Here is a 19,137-nt window from a genome sequence, read left to right as displayed (position 1 = left end):
TCCTACCTGTCTGGATGAGTATTTCTTCTTTATATCTTCGTTTGTTGGACTTCCATGCAGCTTGATTTTCTGGAACTCCTGGTTGTCTCTAGCTTTAAAGTAGTTGTATGCCTTCTTAGCTGTGGAGGGAGACCCAGCGTGTCTGTCTAGGCCTCCATCTTTGCCAGAAGTCTATTTGTACTTCTTAATCCCCTTATCACTTCCCATTTCTGACACCCCTCTCACATCTGGCAACCATCAAAATGCTTTCCATATCCATGATTCTGTCTCTGCTCTTCTTGCTTGCTTAATTTAATTTTTAGATTCAATTGATAGATAAGAATTTATTGCCATTTTATTGTTCATAGTTTTGATCTTATTTTCCTTAAATACATCTCTAACATTTCATATAATAATGATTTGGTGATTATGAACTCTTTAGGTTTTTTGGATTGTTTGTTCTTTGTTTTGGCCTGGGAAGCTCTTTATCTGCCCCTTGATTCTAAATATAAATATGCTGGATAGAGCAATCTTGGCTGTTGGTTCCCACTTTTAATGACTTTAAATATTTCTTGCCAATCCCTTCTAGCCTGCAAAATCAGCTGATGGTCTTATGTGAACTCCCCTGTAAGTAACTAACTTCTTTTCTCTTGCTGCTTTTAAGATTCTCTCTTTATCTCTAACCTTTGGCCTTTTAATGATGATGTGTCTTGGAGTGGGCCTCTTTGCATCCATCTTGTTTGGGACTCTGTGCTTCCTGGACTTACATGTCTATTTCCTTCACCAAATTAGGAAGTTTTCTTTTATTATTCTTTCTAATAGATTTACAACTTCTTGTTCTTTCTCTTTTCCTTCTGGCACCCCTATGATGTGAATGTTGGACCAGTTGAAGTTGTCCCAGAGGCTGCTTATACTATCCTCTTTTTTTTATTATTCTTTTATCTTCTCGTTGCTCTGATTGGTTGAAGTTTTTTGCTTCCTCGTGTTCCAAATCATTGACTTGATTCTCGGCTTCATTCACTCTACTATTGTTTCCCTGTAAATAATTTTTTATTTCAATTAGTGTGTCCTTCATTTCTAACTGGATCTTTTTTATGCTGTTGAGGTTCTCACCAAGTTTCTTGAGCATCCTTATAATCAGTGTTTGCAACTCTGCATCAGATAGATTGCTTATCTCCATTTTGCTTAGCTTTTTTGTGAAGTTTTGATCTGTCCTTTAATTTGGGCCATGTTTCTTTGCCTCTTCATTTTCACAGCTTCCTTGTGTTTGTTTCTATGTATTAGCTAGAACTGCATTGACTCCATGTCTTGGTAGTGTGGCCTAATGTAGTAGGTGTACTGTAGAGCCTGGTGGCACAGCCTCCTCTATCACCCAAGCTGAGTACTCAAGGTGCATGCTTCATGTTGTCTGAGCACATCCTTCTCTTGTAGTTGAGCCTTGATTGCTGTTGGCAGGTAAACAGGAGGGATTTACCCAGGCCAGTAAAGACTGGCTCTGACCACTGACCACCACCTTCTGCCCTACATGGAGGACCAGCTGTGCAGAGGCAGGGTGCTGGTGCTCTGACATGGTCTGTAACTGTCAAATAAGTGCACAGGCTCTGGGGTTTCTCATATGGTGCAGGGTAAGGTCAGCCCCCACCTGTGTTTTGCCCAGGGCCACTCAGCCTGAGCTATAAAGCAGTCTGAGATGGCTGATACTTGTGCTGGACTTGGAGGTCCTCAGGCAAAGCAGAGTTGTAAATCTAGGTTGGCTGCTGCTAGTGCCAGGCCTGGGGCAAACTGAGCCCCCCTGTTGCTTGATTGAGAAAATTTAGGAAGTTGTGAAGCAGGAGCCAAGACCAGCCATTCATATGGAAAAGCAGTTTGGGTGGCCCTGTAAGTTGAGTGATGCAGAGTTTCAGGGGATCTCCACGGTGGGGCAAACAGTGTTAGCCAGGTTGATGGAGTCTCAGATATGGCACCAGCTTGCCAGCTCTGTGGAGGGAGGGTTCAGAAAAGGGACAATGGCCTCTGCTTGCCTTGATGCCATACACTTCAGCTCCTACTTGTATGCCACTGGTGCCTTTCAAGTTGCTACCCCTGTGCTGGAGCTCATAGGGAGTGAGTCTGAGTAGGTGAGTCCATGTGTGGGTTCTTTAAGAGGAACTGCTTGGGACTCCAGAATTTTCTTCCCCTGACTCAATCCTTGCTGGGTTTTGCAGCCAGAAGTTACGGGGACTTATCTTCCTAGCACTGGAAACCTGGGCTGGGGGCCTGGTGTGGGGCTGGGATTCCTTGCTCTTGAGATACCCCTCCCAAATTTTTATCCACCACACATGGATGTGAGACCAGCCCATTCTGCATCTTTGCCCCTTCTACTGGTCTGGATGGATGTGATTTCTTTAATTTTGTAGTTGTCAGAGTTCAATTCAACTTGATTTCTGATGGTTCTGAGTGAGGTTGTTCTATACTTTAGTTGTAATTTTGATGTGGTTGTGGGAGGAGGAAAGCCATGTTTGCCTATGCCACCATCTTGACCAGAAGTGTCTCATAAGCTAGTCATCATTTTAACTATCCTCACTTTTATGTTACCTACAAATGTAACAGTATTTCTTCTACATCTTCATTCAAGTCATTCATGGGATTGTTAGACTCCTCAGAGAATAGAAGCCTATAAGAATAGGCTTCTACTGAGAGATCCCTGTCTAAGTTTACATCTATTTTCAATAATTTACTCATCTTAATCATTCATATGTATTAAGTTCTTATTGAAGAACATTCACCATATAAGGCTTTGTGAATATAGATGTTAATGAGACAGACATTGTCTCTGACCTAATGGTGCTTAGAGTGGTCTAAAAGCAATTAAAATAATTCAAATAAAATGAGATAAAATTATTATATGATAAGTAGCAGTATATAGTTAAAGGAGCAATTTGGTATAAGAAATCTAAAATGAGTATTCTTCAATATGGTGGTTTATTCATCTGAAAATGGGCATTTTATCTAGCCATATTTGCTCCTTCATTCCACAAGGATATCATATGAAGTAACTGTAACTTCTCTACTTAAATCAAGATACAATATATCTAGAATCATGCCTGGCAAATAATAGACTAATATAAAAAAATTGTTAGTTAATGACATTCTCCAATAATGTAAACTTAAGCTGGTTTTTTTTTTAATGAGATGCTCAAAATTTATATATACAAGGTCTACTCAGAAAGTTCCTAAACATGTAATATGAAAAATAGAGACATTTATTGAAGAATATAAAAGATACAAGAAACACTGTACATAGGACAATGACACCTCAGTCCCCTTCAGAGTAGGCACCTGGGGTCCTCACACAGTTCTCCCAATCACCATCAACTGCCCTGTCATATTTGCCTGAATCTGATCGATGGTCTGAAATATCTTCCCTTTCAAAGGTAATTTTAGTTTTGGGAAAAGCCAGAAGTTGCAGGTAGCCAAATCTGGGCTATAGGGGGGCTGAATCACCTATGTGATTTGATGTTTTGCAAAAAGAACTCTGCATGAAACATGATGCATGAGCAGGCATGTTGTCATGATGAAGCTTCCAATCACCAGTTGACCATAGCTGTGGCCTTCTGAATCATCTAAATAGTTTCTGCAGAAGAATATTAAGCTTAACAAAAAACTGGATACAGATTCATTGCTCTACTCACTCATTCATTTTGAATGCAATGGCCACACAGTACACGTGCTCACTTAACAACATCTACCATCCCCACTTAACTAGTACAATGAAGTTATCATTGTTTATGCCTGCACAGTCCAGTCCTCTCTCCTTGGTTGCCAGGTTACATTGGTGGTGCTCAAACTGTTCTCTTTGTATTAACAATAACTGGACTTTTTCTAGACAAACTTCATATTTCTTTAAATTTTTGACAATCCATTCTAGAACTCTGACACAATTAAAGATACTTATTTATAGCACTTCTTCAGCTTAAATGACTTAATGCACATTAATTTTCAGTGGTGATTCTCAAATTTAATATCTATTTGGATCACTTGAGGATCTTGTTAAAATACAGATTCTGATTCAAGAGATGTGGAGTAGAGTCTAGGACTCTACATTTCTAATAAGCGCCCAGTAAAACCACTGAGTCTGGTCAATAGAACACACTTTAAGTAGCAAAGATTGGTAGAATTCTCTTCTCCCAGTCCTTGACAATTGGGATAATATTCATCTATCACTTGTCTGACTCTTTTCCTGATCTCTATGCGTTCCCAATGATAAATATAAAATATCTTAATGATAATTGTGATAACACTTATATGTTTGTTTTTTATTTAATACTTAGAGATAAATTCCATCTGTAGACTAGACTAGCCTTCATTTACTTAACTGTTCTCTTGCTGTCTTTATATCTACCATGGGTTTTAGGTACTTTAGTGTTAATCTTTTTCAACCCAATCCAACTGAATGACTACTCTCCTAGGAAAGAAGAATGAGTAAAATAGGAACCAATTGGACTTACTTTGTCTCTGTAATTGATAAAACTACATCACCTAATCCAAGAAGATAAACAGAGAAGTCAAGTCATCAAGGACATGCAATAAGTTAGGACAAGTGTCTTATTAAAGTTAGGATTCTTGATTGTTTACTTATTATATCAGTACAACCAGAATTAAAGTCCTTAGTTTTGATACTTACATCTTAACATTTAGCTCAAAATGGCTTCTTTTCTGACTGACTAAATAGTAATGAGAACCTAGTATTTCCCTTGTTAGAGCAGGACTCAGAATATGTTTCAGTTTTGTTATGACAAAGAAAAAGCCTAAAGAAAAATTTAATAAAGCATAATAATCATTAACATTACTATGTTATAAAGTAACATATTTCATATTACTTAGAGGAGAAATAATGTAAGGAGAAAGAGAAAAGGAAGTGGAGTATTTCAAGAGATACTAACAAGATACTTAAATATGATTTTCCATTTACTGTAGCCTTTTGAAGTTTGTGATTATTTAAAAGATAATTCTTGTACAATTATTTTTGTTTCATTCACATTACTATAATCACTTCTCCCAAGAAATGCAATTATTATTTAACAGACTTGTCCATTTCCAAAAAGCTCAAGGTTGAGAAAGATTGTATTAAATCACTTAGGCACCATTTTCAGTATAATCTCTAGCATATAGACTCAGAGGAATGGCAAGTAAAGGTGAAGCAAAATGCAGTTCATTAACTTCTTTGGTTTAGAGCAATGGCTGCCTCTAATAAAGCCTTCAATCCAAATCCTACAGAACTAAACATTTGGATTAGGAACAGAAGTAGCCCATTGTTCATCTAATTCCCTGAGGTCCCTGTCCCGTTCAGGCCCCGTACCTAAATATTTTCCTTAGAAGTAATACCTCAGACTTCTTTTTTTTGACTAAATTCTTCTTCTTTTCCAGTGAGTTGAGGTTATATTCTGGTTTTAATCTGGCCAACTGACATCAACATAACTGGTGGAAGATGAAGAGTAACTGAATCTCGTACAATTGAAAGCTAGAAGCCCTATGTTCTTTTCTGAATCCTGCCAGTAGTCAGCTGTGTAATCTTGGGCAAATCAGTGAAGCTACAGTTTACCTCAAAGAATTGCCATGAGGAGCAAGAGATACAATGTATAAGTGGTAATGACTATGGGAAACAATTGATATAACATGAAGGTATGGATTTGAAAGACTTGAATTTCTGCCTTACTCTGCCATAAAAAATAGCTATACGTATTGTATTACCTTAGGCAGCCCCTCATGTACAATAGGAATAACTAGTCTACCATACCTGTATCAAGTGGGTTCTTTGAAGATTGAATAGAACAGAACTCATAAAATGCCTGATATAAAACAGGCTATCAGTAAGTGATTATTAGTTAAAAGCACTATATCAATTTAAGCCCTATAATTCCTTACAAAAGATGTGAAAGTCAAACTATACAGGAGTAACAGGAGCAAAGAACTTGAAGTATACCAACATTCTATTCTCCCTTGCCTAAAATTTATTCCTCTTTTTCCCTCTTATTGTTTTTAAGGTGGAACCATTTGGTAGAATAGATGAAACTGATTTTCATAGTGTACATTTAAAATCAGTATTATAAATTTGGCTTCAAGGCAACTAAATTACCACTGCAAGCCACACACCTGCAGGGTTTTTTGCAAGTAAATTTAAAATATTAAAATTTGTAGTTTACATGAAATTCTTTTAAATGGGGTTTATATTGGTTTATAAAACGAACTTATGTTATTGACTTCTTTTAATTTTGTGTGCTTATGGAAATGGAAAAGGTTTTTATCACTAAACCACCATCATGAAACCAAAAAGAAAAAGGAAGAAAGGGAAGGAGGGAGGAAGGAAGGAAAGGAAGAGGGATGGAGGGAAAACATGGATTTGTGTTAAAAGTAAATCCAAGAAATCACAAATAGCCTTAACATTACCATCCAGGAAAGTCTGTTCAAGATAATCAATGATCTGAGTGGCCTCACAAATAATGTTTTCCCCGTGGATAAGGACAGGCACTTCTCCAGTTGAGTTCAAACGCATAAACCAAGGCTCATTGTGCTCACTCAGGGGCAGACTTACATCATGTTCCTCGCACTTCAATGCCTTTTCAGCAATTACCAAACGCACCTAGAAGAGTTCATATCAGTTACCACACTGCATACAAGCTTCCAATTAAGTGACATCTCTGGATACCGCTAAGCAGTTTTTCTGTCCTTCCCTAAATTATTAATATTTTCAACATCCTTTTAACTACAGTCATGTGCAGCATAACTACCTTTTTAGTTCAATGACTCACTGCATATATGACAATGACCCCTCAGGATTATAATGGAGCTGAAAAATTCCTATTGCTTAGTGATGATGGAGCCATCTTAACATCACAGCACAACATATTACTCAAGTGTCTGTGGTTATGCTGATGTAAACAAACCTACTGCACTGATAGTTGTATAAAATTAAGTGATACTATTATGTATAGTACATAATACCTGATAATAATAATAAATGTCTGTTACTGGTCTATGTATATGCTATATTATACTTTTATCATTATTTTAGAATATGCTTGTTGGAAAAGAGTGTGTCATTTACACCAGCAACAGCGTCAAATATTTTGTGTTTACACATCCCTTGATCGCATCATTTTTTCTTGTGCTTAATTTAATCTCACGTAGTTTTATACAGTAACATGCTATACAGGCTTGTAATCTAGGAGCGATAGGCCTATACCATCTAGGTTTGTGTGCGTGCACTCTATAATATTCACAGACTGACAAAATCACCTAGCGATGCATTTCTCAGAATGTACACCTGTTGTTGAGCCCTGGGTGACTGTATTCCTATTCTAGAATTAACAAATCAGATATGTTCTAGTTTCTTATAAATTAGAAAAGGTAAGTAATTAAAATTATTCTGGCTATAATAATTTAGTCACCCTCCCCATCACCAGTACTTTCTTTGTGCCCTAAATCTAATTATATCCTTCCCCAGACAAAAACAAGATACTTTAGGTTTTGTGAAAGATGGTGGATAGAAACAAAATGGAGTAAAAGAAGGAACTTGAGATTATTCAGCTGTTTGAAGGAGCTTCCCTCTACCTCACTCTGCAAAGCCAAAGGGACAAGGCCTCCAGCCCAAACACCAGAAAGCGAAGCTTTTGGTCTTATTTCATGAGTGGCAGTGCCTGAGTCATAGCCTTTCCATCTCAGGCCTGCTCTCGAGGGAGCACCAGATGGGTTAGGGCGTCAGAGACCTGTTTCTAGCTGGGCCTTGGCTTCAGCTAGTCCCAGAGGGAGCTGTCCAGGTGCTGAAATCCGATTCTCACCGCCTGCCCTCCCGGCTGAGGCCCTTACCTTTTGGGAGCTGAAGGAATGCGTCCAGTGGTACAGAATGAGCTTAACCTCTGCATCCGACTTCCCTTCCACCACCAAGGGCGCGCCTCCTCTCTGCTTGTCCTGCATCCGAGACATTTCGAGGTGCGCCCTGTTCTTCTCCCACCCGCTCTGCCCCGCAAACCATCGGCAGTTTTTCCGAGATGCCTTCGGCACCGGGGAATGAGAGTTCGCACGGACGAACAGGCCACTGGGAAGTGTAGTTCCTGAGGCCAGAAGATTGCAGGGCAGCGTCTGCAAAGATTTGGAGTTGACTCTTCCCTAGAAAGCCTCTGGAGTACGGAAGCCACCTGGGAGGTGCAACTGGACTTTTTTTTAGGGGAAACAACCTAAAATTCCCTGATTATTAAAGTAAGTAATGAATATTATTGATTGCAAGCTACTTGTTGATTTTGGAGGTAGAGTACAGGTTGCTGATGTATAAAAGCAGCAATTTTCCAAGATACCTTGGGTTCCTCTGGGACAGTTGGTGCCTTTGGCCAAGAAGTTCCAGTTGTGGGACAAAGCAGCAGGATAAGGATTTATGTGTTATTAGAAGACGCTACTATGGAGTCATACAAAATAATTATAGTTATTATTATTCTCATAAGTAACTAATATGCAGAGTTGAGGTAAAATAGCTTATTAGTTAAACACAGAAATTTTAGAACAGGTCTACCTGGGTTCATGTCCTAGTTTTTCAATTTTCCTCATTTCTGTGGTGGAGATAATTTATTACCCTAATAAAGTTTTTGTGACAATTAAGCAACAAAATAAAATGTTAAACACTTAAAACAACATGGCATGTTGTAGGCACTGAACAATATTCACAAGTTCAGTTGCCTTATAAATGTTCTCTTTAAAACCATGATCAGAATCATTAATTTATGCTGGTCTAGTTATTGTTGCACACCTCTTAAAATTTGGTATCATAGTAAATTAATGACATTTTTTAGTAAATTATGTATTAATATGACCATGAATGCTTGTATAATGCATTCAGCAAATATTTATTGAGTACCTACTACGTTCCAAGCATTATGCTGGACCCTCAAAATACAAAGATGTGTAAGACCTGTACCTGGAACCAAGATACAAGTCTGGTGGCAGAGACAAGAAAATAAATAGACGACCATAACAGAGGTAAGGCCTATATGTCTTAGAGTGAACACAAGGAATTATGAGAAAAGAGATGCAGTTATCCAACTGAAGTCAAAAAAAGGCCCCTTGTAAGATACAAATCTCATAAGGTCCTTCTTCCCTTCATAACACTTCATACCCTTCAGTTAATTTAAATGCTACAGCAAAAGTGACTCCTGCCAAATTTGTTTTTTTATCATTTCATGCTTCAGAATAGAAGGGGGGGAAGCAAAACTTTAAAATCAGACAGAGTGGGATTTAAATTCTAGCTCCACTCCCAATAACCTCCCTTGAGCCTTCACTTCACCATGTGTGAACTATGGATATATAGAAATATGTGACTTCCCTTGGAATTGAATGAGAGAGTGTGTATAGAGCATTTGGGGCATTGCTTGCAGTGTGGTGGTTGATGAAAACATATGTGGAAAGCTCCTCCAGGCCATTTAAAGGACATCATAATACACTTGCTCTTCTCTCTATAGGACTCAAAATTTTTGCAACTACTTATATAATCCCCTCTCTATTCCTCTTCAGAAGAACTTCATTTTTAATTCTCCAGCTTCAGGTTCCCATATATACTATACCTCAATATCTGAATAAACTTAAGATTCTTGGTAAGCTATCTGTCACTTGCAGCTGAAAGAGTCCTGACAATAAAACCCATGTCTATCACTGAGCACGTTCTCTACCACATCTTCCCACCAGCAAAATCATATAGTAAACATCTAATAAACTGATGATTCCTGTGTTGGTGTTTAATATGAAATGTGTATATATTCTTGGAAGTGTAAATGTGTACAGAGCTTCTGGAAAGAAATTTATCAATATGCATCAAAAACCTTGAAAATGGTTATAACTTTTAATCTTCCAATTCCTCTGTTTGCATTTTAACTAAGAAATAACTGCAGCAAGTTGTTGACCGTAAAAATCCATTTTCCCCTTCTTCAATGGTAACAGAAATTTTAGCTGAGCTCATGGCTGCTGAGAATAAAGACTGCATTTCCCAGGCTCCATTGCAGCTAAAGGTGGCCCTGTGACTTTGTTCTAACAAATGGGATGTAATGGATGTGCCACAGGGCAAGTTCTAGAAAGCCTCCTTAAAGAGACAGCTGGCCCATGTCTCTTCTTCATGCCATTCTCTATCTTGCTTCCACATGGTTATATGCTGACATGGATCCTGAGTAATAGAAGCACACCCTAAGGATGGGCAAGCCCTAAACTGGAGGGAAATTACACCCCTGAGGACAGGACAGTGTGGACATCTCTCATTCGTAGTCACCGGGAGTCAGAGCTGACTAAATGGCATGTAACACGCACAGGGACTTTCGGAAGCAGAGCCACCACACCCACCTAAGATTGCACACCTCCAAACTTCTACTTGACAAAGAAATAATGCACCTTGTTTGAGTCACTGTTAATCTGGTGCTTTTCAAGTGCTGCTGGCTGGTTTGGCTCAGTGGATTGAGCGTCGGCCTGCGAGCTAAGTGTCGCTGGTTCGATCTTCCAGTCAGGGCACATCAGAGAAGGAAAACTCTTGACTCCAAAAAACCTCCGCTGCCTTGCGGCATACCTCTTCAGGGGAAAGGCTAAGGGAGTAAACCCTGACAGAAAATCCGGAGCCGGAGTCCCTAAGGCGGTTTGACGTTGTAGTCAACACCGGCAACTCCTGCGGTGCACCTGAAGCCAAGCTGTATTGACTCCGTCTTTCCCTTGGACCCTTCAGCTGCGAAGAGAGGGGGGGTCTGCTGCATGGGCAACAGCAGACCCTCCATATCACCCCGCCCAGGCTCTGTAGCTTCAGCTTCACTGGAGAGGACACTCCAGCGTCATCGCAAGATGTCGATTCAACATGGGAGGAGACAGATACCGTGTCACTCCCGAGTCGGACTGCACAGCCATTCTCGGCGGTGCAGATAGACTCTTAAGAAGCTACACCATCGTCTCTCGAGACGGACGGCTGCCGACGACGACGACGGATGTCTTAACCTATCTTCACTAAGACATCAATCTTGTAAATATCAGTGGCTTTTATTTCTTTGTGCTTCTTCATACTGTAATTTTTCTAGAGTGAATATGTGCTGCTTTTACCTCTTACAGATTTGAACATCAAAAGAATATCAATAAATAGGTGAGATCAAGAAATGTGGTGTTTTTGTTTTAAGTCATGACAGGCAGAAAAAAAAACTGAGCGTGTTTGCATTGATCCATAATCCCTGTTATTTTCCATCCCACTAAAGTCACTTGTAGGTAATAGAAAAACCTTATTTATTATCAATTCACATGTTTGTCCAAACTGTGTATGTATTCTGTTGCTGTGTGTCTTTGTCCATCATATTAGACTATGGGCTCCTGGAGAACAAGAGCCAGATCCAGGTCAATTTATTTCTTCAGTGTGCATTTGTTGAGCTTTCCCTATTCCAGGAACAGGGCTAGAAACAGAAGATAATGGAGTTTAAAATCACAGTCATTGGTCTCAGGGAACTCAGGTATGGAGGGAGAGAGATGAAATTACAACAGTGTGGTAATTGCTTGGATATCTAAGAGCTCATGATAAGAATATAGAGAAAGGCTCCTAATAAAGTGTTTTCTCAGAAGTTAATTAACATAACTAGTATCATACTGGTGCAATTAACAATATATCTAGTGCTGGGCCACCACTGTTTCATACAGGCTCAGGAGAGCTGATTGCTAAATTTTCAGTAATTTTACAAACTGGATGTTCAACACAGCTAATATTAATAATTAAATAAAATTGAATTACTTTTAAATAAGTTTAAAATAGAGCTAGCAAATACTCATCACTTCCTAGTCATTCTGCTGTGTTTATTTTTTTCTGTACTCTTGATATTCTTTCTGTCTACTCTATTCATATGGTGGAAATCATATGTAAGGGTGTGCTGCTGTGCATCTCTTCCTAAGTCCCTGTTCAATGATATCATGTTAGTGGCCTGAAATTGGCCACAGTAGGAGTATTTACACTACAGAAATTGGCCAGTGCTATCAATCATATGTTTGTTTCTTTTCCCAGAGAGTTGGTTGTTAAACATTTACCTGCACACCATGGAATGTATGAATTTTATTTAGTGTTTAGTAAATTACTTTGATAATAATTATGAGGATCAGGATAACTCTGGGTAAATTTGTGAGTGAGTGAGTGAGTTTGTATATTAATCTGCTTTTGGTACGTTTTCCTGTTCCGACCAGCTTAGTTCTGCCTCATTCTCCATTACTCAGACTCTCACTACACTTACAACATTTTCATTTTCTTCACTGTACTCAGGAAGAAAGTAGATATGCACCCATCTATCTGGTCACTATCAAACACAGCACTTTCTCTAGCACATCTTCCCAGCAGCAAAACCATAAACCCCAAAACACTGAATGAACTGATTATTGCATTGGTGTTAATATTATAATATCATATAAAAATTATAATGTAGAACTTTGTCTAAAGATAACAGATCGCTTTCTTACAATCTCATTTGGTCCAGATGATAGCCTGAGGTAGCTACCATCCCTAATTTATAACTGAGGAAAATAAGGTTTAATGACTGAAAAGCCTGGTCCAAAATCCTGGAGCTACTCAGTGGAAGACCCATATCTCAAACACAAGTTTCCTGACTACAAGTCAAATATTTTTTTCTATTATATTATGCTTGCTTTAATAACAAAAGATAAATTTGTGAACTTTCAAGCTTCACACAGTGTGAGGCAAACTTTAGGGAAAATATAACAACCTTCTTAAAAATTAATCCATGAAAGTATATACACTTCTATTAAAGTACAAATTACAGTATCAGACTATTGTTTATAGATCCTTCTTTTGCATTAAACTCAGAGCTTCTTAAGGTCAAGACCTAATATTATTTATTTCATTATCCACAGAAATACAAATTAGTGTCTGGTACATATAAGATGCTCTAAAACTGCCTATTAATTGATGGAGAAAATAGTAGATCACCAACAATAACAACAACAGCAAACAATGATAAACAACAACTAACAACAATAATAGTAAATTATATCCTGTTTAGTCTACTGCTCTAGAAATTCTATGTGTAAAGGTGTTTTCATTTGACAAACTTTTGTATTCACTAATCAAGGCTGAGCATTACAGTTCTGCAAATTGACTATCTGTCTATTCTATTAACGTTTATTGAAATTCCTTATTCATTTAAATATGTCTATGTGAATGAATTTAAAATTGATTTGACTGATGGTATAAAATAACAGATCATGTAACTTCTCTGAGTCTGAGTTTTACCTATAAAATTATAATACAAAATCTATCAGACATACTGGTGGCAAAGAGAGATAAAATATGAGAAGATTTCTTGAGCTAAATTGTTAGAATTTGTTCATCTTTGTTTATGTCTTACGCTTCAGTCAAATTTTAAATTATAATATAGAACTGTTAGGTCTGCATGATGTATATATTTACAAAAGTTACCATTATGTAAACTTCTAAAGTCCTATTACTGATCGTTTTATCTATTCTGACAACTATTAGGACATATATATATATATATATATATATATATATATATATATATATATATAATTTTTAAATGTATTTCAAATAAGTCAGATCTTGAAAGCTTTTTTAAAAATATATTTTATTGATTATATTGTTAAAATAATTCCAATTTTTCCCTCTTTGCTCCCTTCTGCCCAGCGCTCCCCCTCCCCGAGCAATCCCACCACATCCAGTCCATGCCCATGGGTCATACATACAAGTTCTTTGGCTTCACTCTTTCCTATATTATTCTCTTTTTAATTAATTAATTAATTTTTATAACAATAAAAAATAACAATCCCCCCCTCTCAGACTTAAGACCCTTTATAATCTTATAAAGGACAATGGGCAAAGGTCTTGTGCTCCTCTAGCTACTTCAAGCTGGACATGGTTGTCATCCTACCTATCCTTGGGTCCATAAATCCCTAATAAGAGTGGGGGTGTGGAGGGGAGGGTGGCCTTCCCACATGGAGAAGGATCTTGCAGACTGCAGGTCAGTTGGCTGTCCCCAGACAATAACGTGCTTGGTTTAACAGGCTGGCATCCTTGTTGTATTCTGGGGGCAACAGATTTGGCAACAGGGTTAAAAGACATCATTCAATCCATAATCACTAGATCACAAAAGGCAGGTATTGATTTTCCAATGTCCCACATTAGGGAAAAGAAGGACTTCTTTGAGGAAGGTGTGCCAGGCATGTCACACTTGTCCAAAACCCTTTTGCCCACTATACTTAGATTGGGCTGAGGGGAATGTTTTAGGTTTCACCCCTCTCACACCTCTGGGCCCTTTCTGTCCAAGCCATTAGCATAGAAAAGAGAAACCAATTTTAAAGTGAAGCCCACAGACCACCCCATTCTTCACCAACCCAACCATTTAGTTCAGCCAAACCATTGAGTCTCCGGAGGCAGCGATGCAGACAGGATTAAGTGAGGCCTATACGTACAGACAATCACTCAGGTAATGAGCTCATAGGCTTATTTCCTTTGAAAACAGAAAACACATGTTAATTTATGTAACATAACCCATGAACCAGTCTCTAAATCTGTAAGGGTGTCTAATTGGAAAGACATCCAGTTGCAAGGCATTTGACATTCATCTTGCCTGTCAATTAAGCATCTTAATGATGCTTAATGATGCTTAATGATGATGCCACAGACCTAGTTTAACTTTCAAATGAAAACAAACTTTAAATGAAAAGAAACTTTAAAAATGGTTAGCTGCACTACTTTATAGTCTGCCACTGAGCATTGTGATTTTCCTTGAATCACGATTTTTCTCCTTAAGATTACCCTCCTTGTCATTAAAGGGACTGCATTAAGTCCCTTTTTAATTTATTCTGTTCATTTGCATAAACAGAACAAGAGCAGCAAATGATCACATCTGATCTTTAAGTCTGCTTTGCTGGAACTTACACAAGGAACATTTAGGGTGACCTTCAGCCTGCCCTTCAGGGCACAGAAGCTGAGCCACATACCTGGCTCTCAACCTTGCCTGTAAACACCTGTATTTTCCAAGTCCTATGGGTATTCCATCGTGCCTTAAGGTCCCTTCTAGCCATCTTTCAGGAAAGCAACCTTCGTTCCTTCCCTTGAGAGATTACCATGGACCACACAACCAACCAAGGTACCAGGCCTTTTTTCTCGTGGTCTTTTATTATCTTTGAAAGTCAATCCTAGTTCCTCATGGCCTTTTGGTAACAATCAGAGCCAAAGCATGTCTCCTTTAGGCATGACATTCCAGTCAAAGTCTTGGTCAACAAAACCTCTAATAACAACTGGTCGTATTAGTTTTCTGCAAGAACCTTATGTCATTACTTACTTTTTAGAATGCCAAATTCTGAAGGAATCAGGTAGGGGGAAACATATATAGTGTGAAGGAAAAACCTTGTCCTTCTAATATTCATTAAAATTGCATTTCCATTTTATATATTTTCTTTTTTTCCCCATTAAAAATGTTTGTTTCTTTTTCTATTACATTGTCCTACTTTTTTCCCTATTGCTTTCCCACACCATGCCCTCTCCTTCTCCCACAGACAGTCCCCACACAGTTGTCCATGTCTGTGGGTCATTTATACATGTTCTTTGATTAGACACATCCCCTTCTTACCCCCTTATTTCCCTCCCCCACCCCTTGTCACTGTTAGTCTATTTATTGTTTACATACCTCTGGTTCAATTTTGCTCATCTGTTTGTGTTGTTCATTAGTCTCCTGTAATAGGGGATAGTATAAGATATTTTTATTTCATTGCCTGGCTTATTTTGCTAAGCATAATTCTCCCTGGCTCTATCAATGTTGTTGCAAATGGTAGAAGGTCCTTCTTTCTTTCTGCTACATAGTACTCCATTGTGTAAATGTACCCCAGTTTTTTGATCCAGTCATCTACAGATGGGCACTTAGGCTGTTTCCAGCACTTGGCTATTGTAAATAGTGCTGCTATGAACATAGGGGTGCATAAATTCTTTTGAATTGGTGTTTCAGGTTTCTTCTGGTATAATCCTAGCAATGAAATTGCTGGTTCAAAAGGCAGTTCCATTTTTAGTTTCTTGAGGAAATTCCATACTGTTTTCCATAATGGCTGCACCAGTCTGTATTCCCACCAGTAGTGCACCAGGGTTCCCTTTTCTCCACATCCTCGCCGGCACGAGTTGTTTGTTAATTTGTTGATGATGGTCATTCTGACTGGTGTGGGGTGGTAACTCATTGTGGTTTTTACTTGCATCTCCTTGATGGCTAGTAATGTTGAGCATTTTTTCATATATGTATGGACCCTCTGTATGTTCTCTTTGGAGAAGTGTTTGTTCAGGTTTTTTGCCCATTTTTTAATTGGGTTGTCTATCTTCTTAGTGTTGAGTCATATAAGTTCTTTATATATTTTGGAGATCGAGCCCTTGTCTGATATATTGTTGGCAAATATGTTTTCCTATATGGTTGGTTCCCTTTACATCTTCCTTGTTTTCTTTTGCTGAGCAGAAACTCTTTAGTTTGATGTAGTCCCATTTGTTTATTCTTTCCTTTATTTCAGTTGCCTTAGGAGAGATATCAGTGAAAATGATGCTATGCAGAATATCTGAAATTTTCCTGCCTATGTTTTCCTCTAGAACTTTTATGGTACCACAGCTTACATCTAAGTCTTTGATCCATCTTGAGTTTATTCTGGTTTATGGTGTAAATTGGTGGTCTAGTTTCATTTTTTTGCAAGTCCCTATCCAGTTCTCCTAACACCATTTGTTAAAGAGGCTCTTTTCACTCCATTTTATGTTCCTTCTCCCTTTGTCAAATACTAGTTGACTGTGTAGACCTGCGTTTATTTCAGGGCTCTCTATTCTGTTCCATTGATCTACATGTCTGTTCTTATGCCAGTACCAGAATGGTTTGATTACTGTGGTCTTGTAGTATAGTTTGATATCAGGTATTGTGATTACTCCTACTGCATTCTTTTTCCTCAAGATTGCTGTGGCTATTTGAGGTATTTTTTTGGTTCCATATAAAATTTTGAAGTATTTGTTCTAGGTCTGTGAAATATGTCATTGGTATTTTAATAGGGATTGCACTGAATCTATAAATTGCTTTGGGTAGTATGGACATTTTAATGATGTTGATTCTTCCCATCCATGGACATGGTATATGCTTCCATTTATTTGTATCTTCCTTAAATTCTTTCCTCAGTGTTATGTAGTTTTCTGAGTACACGTCTTTTATCTCCTTGGTTAAGTTTATTCCTAGGTACTTTATTTTTTTGTTGCTATGGTAAATGTGATTTTTATCTGGTTTCTATCTCCGATATTTTATTGTTGGTGTACAAAAATGCCATCGATTTCTGAATATTGACTTTGTACCCTGCTATTGTGCCGAATTCACTTATTAGGTCAAGTAGTTTTTTTGTGGAGTCTATAGGGTTTACTATGTACACTGTCATGTCATCTGCAAATAATGACAGGTTTACTTCCTTTTTTCCAATTTTGATGCCTTTTATTTCTTTTTCTTGTCTGATTGCTGTAACTAGAACTTCCAAGACTATGTTGAGTAGGAGTGGAGAGAGTGGACATCCTTGTCTAGTTCCTGACCTCAAGGGGAATGCTCTCAGTTTTTGCCCAATGAGTATGATGTTGGCTTCAGGTTTCTCATTATGGCCTTTATTATGTTGAGGTATGCTCCCTCTATTCCCATTTTGCTGAGAGTTTTCATCATAAATGGGTGTTGTACTTTATCAAATGCTTTTTCTGCATCTATTGATATGATCGTGTCTTTCATTTTGATTATGTGGTGTATTACGTTTATTGATTTGCAAATATTAAACCATCCTTGCATCCCTGGGATGAATCCCACTTGATTGTGGTGTATAATCTTTTTAATGTGTTGATGGATCTGGTTTGCCAATATTTTGTTGAGGATTTTAGCATCTATATTCATCAGCGATATTGACCTGTAGTTTCCTTTCTTTGTTGTGTGTTGACCTGGTTTTGGAATTAGGGTAATGCTGACTTCATAGAATGAGTTTGGGAGTCTTCCCTCTTCTCAGATTTTTTGGAATAGTCTGAGGAGGATAGGAGTTAGTTCTTTCCTAAATGTTTTGTAGAATTCACTTGTGAAGCCTTCCAGTCCAGGGCTTTTGTGTGTTGAGAATTTTTTTTTTTCTTCTTAAAATTTATTTTTATTTTTTACTTGCAGTTGACATGCAATATTATATTAGTTTTAGCTGTACAACAGAATGATTAGACATTTATATATACCTTAGGAGGTGATGGACCTCGTAAGTCTAGTGTCCATCTGACACTGTACATAGTTATTACAACATTACTGACTATATTTCATATGTTGCGCTTTGTGTCCATGTGACTATTTTCATAACTGGCAATTTGTACATCTTTTTTTTTCTTTTTTTTTTGGAATTTAAAGTTTTTTTATTTTATTTTATTTTATTTTTGTTTTTTTTTCCCAGCTTTCCTTTATTGATTATATTGTTACAATAGTTCCAATTTTCTCCCCTTTACTCCCCTCCACCCAGTATCTCCCTCCCCCAGCAACCCCCCCCAAGTCCATACCCATGGTTCGTAAAAAATAACTATCCCTCCCTCTCAGGAATTAAGACCCTTTGTAATCTTGTAAAGGACAATGGGCGAAGGTCTCAAGCTCCTCTAGCTGCTTCAAGCTGGACATGGTCGTCGTCCTACCTACCCTTGGGTCCAGAAATCCCTAATAAGAGTGGGGGTGTGGAGGGGAGGGTGGCCTTCCCACATGGGGAAGGATCGTGCAGACTCCAGGTCAGTTGGCTGTCTCCGGACAATGGCGTGCTTGGTTTAGCAGGCTGGTGTCCTTGTTGTGTTCTGGGGGCAACAGATTTGGCGAAAAGGGTTAAAAGGCATCATTCAATCCACAACTACTAGATGACAAAAGGCAGGGATTAATTTTTCAATGTTCCACATTAGGAGAAAAAAAAAAAATAAAGGGGCTTCTTTGGAGGAAGGTGTGCTAGGCACATCTCGCCTGTCCAAAACCCTTTTGCCCATTATATTTAGTTTGGGCTGAGGGAAATAGTTTAGGTTTCCCCCCCCTCAGACCTCTGGGCCCTTTCTGTTCAAGCCATTAGGATAGAAAAGAGAAATCAGTTTTAAAGTGAAGCCCACAGACCACCCCATTC

At 38.2% G+C, this 19,137-nt stretch overlaps 1 protein-coding gene across 2 annotated transcripts in view; it reads right to left on the bottom strand.

The window, feature by feature from the left end:
• Positions 1-19,137, bottom strand: part of GDAP1 (ganglioside induced differentiation associated protein 1) — a 70,086-nt gene that overhangs the window by 15,171 nt on the left and 35,778 nt on the right. The window contains exons 1-2 of one of the 2 annotated variants that reach the window (XM_090282884.1): positions 7,825-8,009; positions 6,406-6,598 (exon numbers count right to left, since the gene is read on the bottom strand). The exons of the other annotated variant lie outside the window; for it this stretch is intronic. Of the exons in view, the coding sequence (XP_090139010.1) occupies positions 6,406-6,598; positions 7,825-7,941 (310 nt within the window). The 5' untranslated portion in view covers positions 7,942-8,009. Of the gene's footprint in view, positions 1-6,405; positions 6,599-7,824; positions 8,010-19,137 lie in introns of those variants that run through there. 2 annotated transcript variants of the gene reach the window in all.

This window comes from Furipterus horrens, unplaced genomic scaffold (genome assembly GCF_987537825.1).
Source record: "Furipterus horrens unplaced genomic scaffold, mFurHor1.1.pri manual_scaffold_7, whole genome shotgun sequence".
In the NCBI taxonomy this organism is placed as follows: domain Eukaryota; kingdom Metazoa; phylum Chordata; class Mammalia; order Chiroptera; family Furipteridae; genus Furipterus; species Furipterus horrens.
The sequence above is the reverse complement of the archived record's forward strand: the minus strand, read 5'-3'. Positions and strand labels throughout refer to the sequence as shown.